The 7,707-nt window shown below is 50.0% G+C and overlaps 1 protein-coding gene across 1 annotated transcript in view; it reads left to right on the top strand.

Moving 5' to 3' along the window:
- The first annotated feature begins 498 nt into the window (after positions 1 to 498).
- The window catches only part of SAMD10 (sterile alpha motif domain containing 10), a 48,881-nt gene continuing 41,672 nt past the window's right edge, over positions 499 to 7,707 (top strand). The window contains exon 1 of the mRNA XM_070748769.1: positions 499 to 606. Within this exon, the coding sequence (XP_070604870.1) occupies positions 576 to 606 (31 nt within the window). The 5' untranslated portion in view covers positions 499 to 575. The remainder of the gene's footprint in view (positions 607 to 7,707) is intronic.

The raw sequence follows: 7,707 nt of genomic DNA, 5'->3' as shown, positions 1-7,707 counted from the left end.
ATCCACCCCTCGCCCTCCTCCGCGCAGCGCGATCCAGGTTCGCCTTCCGGAAGGTTGGCCAGGCCGATCGTCGGAAAGGGAGAAGGCGGAGGCCCAAGGCGGCCGGGCGGACCCGGGATTCCCGCAGCCCGGGCCGAAGGGAGCGCGTTTTGCACCCGGGATTAGCGCCGGCCCCGCCCGCCTCCTTCCTCCCCCCCCCTCCGGATCGATGGGGAGGCTTCGTCCGGCCCCGGCGTCTCCGCTGCAAGCCGGCGGGGTCCGGTTCCTTTGTCCGCCGGCAGCCGCGGGGATCGGCATCTAGGGCGGCGGCGTCCGCGGGAGCCGAGACAAAGGCGAGGCGGCGGGTGACCTTGCGGGGATGCGGGCGGACCTCTCCGGCGGGTGGAGGGGGGAGTGGAAGCCGGTTGGAGGCGGAGGAGGTTCGGTCCAAGTCCGCCCTCTCCCGCCCCGCCTCCTCCGGGCGTCTGGGGCGCCGAGCGGTCGTCGGAAAGACACCGCCAGCCAGCCGCGCGTCCTCCCGCTCCGCCCGCCGACCAAGCCCATCGGCGGAGGCGATGCGCGCCGGCTAAGAAAGCATGAACTGCGGCGACGGCAAGGAGATGGAGGGTAAGGAGACGGAGGGCGTGCGCGCCGGAGGGGAGGCGTTTATTTACCCCGGGGTCTGCCGGCTGCTTTTTTCCTGCGATCCACCGATCCAGCGACCGCCTGGGAAGGGGCCAGAGGAAGGGATCGCGCGTGAAACTGAGAGGGGGGCGGCGGTAGGGAAGCGACGGGAGGTCCCCCCGATCTGGGGCTCGGTGGAGGCGTCTCCTCGCTTCTCTCTGCTGCTTTCCGGGAGGGCTTCGACCTGCGATCCACCCGACTGCCTTGGTGGTGCGGGAAGGAGGGGATCGCGCGTGAAACTGAAATGGGTGATGGTGGTAGTGGTGGTAGAGAAAGGACTGGCGGTCCCCCGATCTGGGCGCTCGACGGGTTGGGAGGCGTCTCCCCGCTTCTATCTGCTGCTTTCCGCGATCCACCGATCGCCTGGGAAGGGGGAAAGAGGAGGGGATCGCGCGTGAAACTGAGATCGGGTGGTGCTGGTAGAGAAACGATTCGAGGTCCCCCGATCCGGGGCTCGGTGCGGTAGGAGGCGTCTCCCCGCTTCTATCTGCGGCTATCCATTGATCCACCGATCGCCTGGGGAGGGGGGAGGAAGAGGAGGGGATCGCTCGTGAAACTGAGATCTGGTAGGGAAACGATTCGAGGTCCCCGATCTGGGGCTCGGTGAGGTGGGAAGCGTCTCCCCGGTTCTACCTGCTTCTTTTTTCGCGGGGGGGGGGGGGCTTCCACCCGCGATCCACCGATCGCGGGTAAAACTGAGGGGATCGCGCGTAAAACTGAGACCGGTTGGTGTTGGTAGGGAAACGATTCGAGGTCCCCCGATCCGGGGTTCGGTGAGATGGGAGGCGTCCTTTTTTGCCTCGCGAACCCTCTGCCCGAGCGGCGGTTTGGATCGCCTAGCGAGTTGCGAGATCGCGTTTCTTGAAGGCGGTTCCGGCGTTGGGAGACCCGGAGGGAGGCGGCGGAACGCCACAAAAGGAGACGGAACAAAAGGCCGGGATGGGGAGGGGGCGCCAGATGTATTGATGCGCGTGTGTGAGAGAGAGAGAACGAGAGAGAGGAGAGAGAGAGAACGAGAGAGAGAGGAGAGAGAGAGAAATTAATAAACGAGAGGGAGAGAGAGAGAAAGAGGGAGAAAAAACGGGAGAGAGGAGGGAGAACTAGAGAGAGGGGGAACGAGAGGGAGAGAGAGAGAACGAGAGAGAGAGGAGAGAGAACTAGGGAAGAGAGAGAGATGAGAGAGAAAGAGAGAGAGAGAAAAACGAGAGACAGCAGAACGAGGATGAAGGGAGACCACCGGAGGGGTAGACCCCTCCAACCTAACCTGCGGGATCCTTTGGACTCCCTTACCCAGGCTCCCCAGCCGGAGATGGGGGAAAGACCCATCAACCCGACGGATTTGGGGAGAAAGGGGCTTCCTCGAAGGGGGGGGCAAAAGATCCGCGGCTCGGGGTGCAAAATGAGCTTTGGAGACGCGGCTGTGCAGGTCTTTTCCGCTCCACCCTCCCTTCGGTTCTGGTGGATGGCCAGAAAAGCCCAGCTCTCGACACCCCCGCCCCATATTGCTTGAAAGACCCACGCTCGGCTCCCCAGTCCCCACCTCCCCATTTCTTCTGGGTCTGGACATCTCTGGAGTTCGTGAGCTCCTAGCGGGGGGGAAGATTAGAGGGGGGTGACAATGCGCCTTCTCACACCCCTTGGAGAAAAAAGAGGCTTCCACCAAATAGGTAAAGAAAAGCCCCCCCCCCTTTTTTTTTTTAACTGCGATGGATCCAACGCTGTGCAAGTTGCATCGACTCCGAACCGGTGCCAAACCCGAGCAAGATTTGCCCTTGTCCCGGTTCACCGCAAGGATTAACCGGGAGAGGTTACCGGTCGAGCGGCTGCTTTGCGGGACCGAAACGTCCTTTTCTTTTCCTTTTTTAAATCAAAGGACCAAACCAACCCGCGAAGGATTTTCCCGTTTCGCGGAGGAGCCGCGGAGGCGGCCGGCGTTTTTTAAGCAGCCGCTTCGCGGGTTTTTGCCTTGAAAAAGAGTTCGCCTTCCTTTGGATTCGGCGTCGAACCAACTTACTCATAAACTGAGACCTGTCTTTTTCCCCACTCCCCGCAGAGCCCTGGCGTGTAGGTTTCGGCATGTTGGGAAATACTACCGCTTCTCCCCCCACCCACCCACCCTCACACACACACAACACCACCACCACCACCGCGCGGATTGAAATGAGAGCGACCTTGCAAAAAGAGGAAGAGGAGGAGGAGAAGGAGGGAGGAAGAGGAAAAAGAAGAGGAAGGGAGGAAGGAAGGAAGGAAGGAAGGAAGGAAGGAAGGAAGGAATTTCACCATGCTGGGAAATACACTACCATTTCCCACACACACACACTATCACCAAAAAAGGGAGGGAATTATTATTATTATTATTATTATTATTATTATTATTATTATTAATTAGATTTGTATCTAATGAAACTTGTGGATTGAAATGAAAGCAATTTTGCCAGAAGAAGAGGAAGGAGAAGGAGGAAGGAAAGAAAGGAAAGAAAAAAAGAAAGAAAGAAAGAAAGAAAGAAAGCTATTTGGATGAACATGCAGCCTTCCTACGTTTCAGCATGCTGGGAAATACTACTGCTTCCATCACACAGAAAACACCATCACCAAAAAAAGGGAGGGAATGAAACCTGCAGATTGAAATGAGAGCAATCTTGCAAGAGGAAGAAGGAGGAGGGAGGGAGAGAGGGAGGGAGGGAGAAAGAAAGAGAGAGAGAAAGAAAGAAAGACATTTGGAAAGAAAGACATTCCTCGTATTCTGAAGTCTTTTGCTCCTAACTAGAGCAGTGGGACAGCTCCTGAGTTTCACAGCCCTGCCCATGAAATTCCAGTTGATTTCAACAGCATTTGCTGCAGAGAAGCCAGTAAGCACTGCAACCTTAGCCCGAAACCGGCCCCTGTTGAGTTATATTTGCAGGAACTTTGATCCCACCCTACCTGGAAAAGCTGCATTTTGAGCAAGCTTTAAACCAGCCCAAATCCGGTATGCTGGCAATGAAGATTGAAAAAGTGGCAGAGAAGAGGATTAGGGGACTGGAGGCTAAAACATAAGAATGGTTGGAGGAACTGAGCATGGCTAGTTTAATGAAAAGAAAGACCAGGGGAGACATGATAGCAGCATTCCAATATCTCAAAGGTTGCCACAAAGAAGAGGGAGTCAAGCTATTCTCCAAATCTCCGACCTTGACAACTTTAAGACTTGTGGACTTCAAATCCCAGAATTCCTCAGCCAGAGTTGAAGTCCACAAGTCTTAAAGTTGCCAAGGTGCTAAGGGTTTGCCCCCAAAGAAGAGGGAGCCAAGCTATTCTCCAAAGCACCCGAAGGGAGAACAAGGAGCATTGGGTGGAAACTAAACAAGGAGAGAAGCAACTTAGCTGTAAGGAGAAATTTCCTGACAGTTAGAACAATTAACCAGTGGGACAGAAGTTGCCTCCAGAAGTTGTAAATGCTCCAACACTGGAAGTTTTCAAGAAGATGTTGGATAACCATTTGTCTGGAGTGTTGTAGGGTCTCCTACTTAAGCAGGGGGTTGGACTAGAAGACCTCTAATCTCCCTTCCAACTCTGTTATTCTGTATTCTGAATCTCCAGCTTGTAATGGCGTGAATACTGATATACAGTGATACCTCCTCTTACAAACGCCTCATCATACAAACTTTTCGAGATACAAACCCAGGGTTTAAGATTTTTTTGCCTCTTCTTACAAACTATTTTCACCTTACAAACCTGCCGCCGCCACTGGGATGTCCCACCTCCGGACTTCTGTTGCCAGCAACGCACCCGTTTTTTGCACTGCTGGCATTCCCCTGAGGCTCCTTTCCATGGGAAACCCCACCTCTGGACTTCCGTGTTTTTGTGATACTGCAGGGGAATCCCAGCAGCGCAAAAACAGACGCTTTGCTGGCAACAGAAGTCCGGAGGTGGGGTTTCCCAGCGAGGGGAGCCTCAGTGAAATCGTAGCATCACAAAAACACAGGTCTGGAGGTGGGGTTTCGAGGACTTTGGTGTTTTCGCAATGCTGCGATTTCACTGATGCTCCCTTCGCTGGGAAACCCCACCTCTGGACTTCCGTTGCTAGCGAAGTGCTCGATTTTCTCAGGGGAATCCCAGCAGTGCAAAAATGGGCACTTCAGCTGGCAAAAGGGGTGAATTTTGGGCTTGCACTCATTAATCGCTTTTCTATTGATTCCTATGGGAAACATTGTTTCGTCTTACAAACTTTTCACCTTAAGAACCTCGTCCTGGAACCAATTAAGTTTGTAAGACAAGGTATCACTGTATTAATAAATTCCTGGGTTTATGGCACTGGACTGAAGCAACCTAAATGGGATTGGGATCCCATTTTCATCAAGGAGGATATATTAGGGTGGGTAGGAGACCTGACATAATCTTCAGGATATTCAACCTAGTGGCTACATTAAAAAAAAATTACTTTATTGTCCTTGTATGTGTATATACAGTATGTGTATGTGTACACACGGTATGCACATACACAGTATACACATACAAAGAAAGTCACTTGATGCTAGAGATCAGTCCCAACAGTTCCAGTTGTCGGAGTTGTGGGACCTAATCGGTCGCTGGGATTCATGCGGCATATTCGTGCATACATATTACACACAAGCACACAAAAATATACATTATCTGCTATATAAATTGTATGTACACACACATATATGTACGCACAGCTCTTCTAAAATTATACACATTCAACCTCATTTACTGCAATAAGAAAAACATATCCAGAGCCCAGAAGGGAGAAAAAAATTTAAAACCCCCAAATTTTCTACCATTTCTGCGTACATGATCAAACCCGTAGGAGCCCATCTCTGCTCAGAAGGATGGAACTTCTAAATAATAGCCATAGCATATAGACTTATATACCGCTTCACAGTGCTTTTACAACCCTCTCTAAGTGATTTAACAGAGCCAGCATATTTACCCCCACCATCCAGGTCCTCATTTGACCCACCTTGGAAGGATGGAAGGCTGAGTCAACCTTGAGCCGGTGGTGAGATTTGAACTGCTGAACTACAAGCTAGCAGTTAGCTGAAGTAGCCTGCAGTGCTGCACTCTTAACCACTGCGCCATCCCGGCTCTTGTACAGCTCTCTTCTTCTACACTGAGCCTTTAACACAACTGTGTTGGGTTTCACACACATGCGACCCCGAAAATGGGAATGCTCGTTTTGGGCTCAGCCTGCTGGATTTGTGCCACACAACCTTAAACAAGATTAAACAAGTGTTGCCCACAAGATCATATGCTGCAACGTCCTGCATGTCGGCGACTACTTCAGCTTCAACCACAACAACACAAGAGCACACAACAGATTTAAACTTAATATTAACCGCTCCAAACTTGACTGTAAAAAATATAACTTCAGTAACCGAGTTGTCGAAGTGTGGAACTCATTACCGGACTCCATAGTGTCATCCCCAAACCTCCAACACTTTACCCTTAGATTATTCACGGTTGACCTATCCAGATTCCTAAGAGGTCAGTAAGGGGCGTGCATAAGTGCACCATTGTGCCTTCTGACCCCTGTCCTAAAATCTGGGCCTAGAAAGCCTAGAACTAAGACGCCTTAAACAAGATCTAAGTATTGCCCACAAGATCATATGCTACAACGTCCTGCCTGTCGGACGTTGAAGCTGACTACGTTGAAGCTGACTACTTCAGCTTCAACCACAACAACACAAGAGCACACAACAGATTTAAACTTAATATTAACCGCTCCAAACTTGACTGTAAAAAATATGACTTCAGTAACCGAGTTGTCAAAGCGTGGAACTCATTATCGGACTCCCTAGCGTCATCCCCAAACCCCCAACACTTTACCCTTAGATTATCTACGGTTGACCTATCCAGATTCCTAAGAGGTCAGTAAGGGGCGAGTACAAGTGTACTAGAGTGCCTTCCATCCCCTGTCATATTTCTCTCCTATATCTCCTATACCTTTCATCTATTCCTATATCTCTTCTTCTATTCTTTCATTGATATGTTCTATTCCTATATCTTCTTTTCTATTCTTTCTTAGATATATTTTACTATGAGTATCTCCTCTATAACCTTCATCATGTATTTTACTATGTGTATATAGATATATACCCACTAAAACCCTCATTGTGTATTGGACAAAATAAATAGAAACATAGAAGACTGACGGCAAAAAAAGACCTCATGGTCCATCTAGTCTGCCCTTATACTATTTCCTGTATTTTATCTTACAATGGATATATGTTTATCCCAGGCATGTTTAAATTCAGTTACTGTGCATTTACCAACCACGTCTGCTGGAAGTTTGTTCCAAGGATCTACTACTCTTTCAGTAAAATAATATTTTCTCATGTTGCTTTTGATCTTCCCCCCAACTACAGATTGTGTCCCCTTGTTCTTGTGTTCACTTTCCTATTAAAAACACTTCCCTCCTGGACCTTATTTATTTGTTTGTTTGTTTGTTTGTTTGTTTGTTTATTATTTAGATTTGTATGCCGCCCCTCTCTGCGAACTCGGGGCGGCTTATTTAACCCTTTGACATATTTAAATGTTTCGATCATGTCCCCCCTTTTCCTTCTGTCCTCCAGACTATACAGATGGAGTTCATGAAGTCTTTCCTGATACGTTTTATGCTTAAGACCTTCCACCATTCTTGTAGCCCGTCTTTGGACCCGTTCAATTTTGTCAATATCTTTTTGTAGGTGAGGTCTCCGGAACTGTATTCCAAATGTGGTCTCACCAGCGCTCTATATAAATAAATAAATAAAATAAATAAAAACCGTGTGTGACCTTGTTTTGCTCGCTTTACTCAATCTACTCCGTGCCCTTGCTCGACAAACCATGTTTAAAGACCGCTCAGTGCCGCTTGGATTCTTGACGGCCGTCAAGCCGACCTAAAAAGGGGAAAATCGATAAGGAGGAACGGGTTGCGCAAAGCCAATCAACCAGCAAAGTCTCGGAATGCTTTCCATCCCGCTCCCATTAAATTCTCAGCCGAGCAGAAAGATGCGATGCGAGTGGCACTGTGCCTGTATGTCAGACGAGAAAACCAGGCACTGCACA

The sequence above is a fragment of the Erythrolamprus reginae genome, chromosome 3 (genome assembly GCF_031021105.1).
Source record: "Erythrolamprus reginae isolate rEryReg1 chromosome 3, rEryReg1.hap1, whole genome shotgun sequence".
NCBI lineage: Eukaryota > Metazoa > Chordata > Lepidosauria > Squamata > Dipsadidae > Erythrolamprus > Erythrolamprus reginae.
Note: the sequence above shows the minus strand (reverse complement) of the source record. Positions and strands in the feature narration are given on the sequence as shown.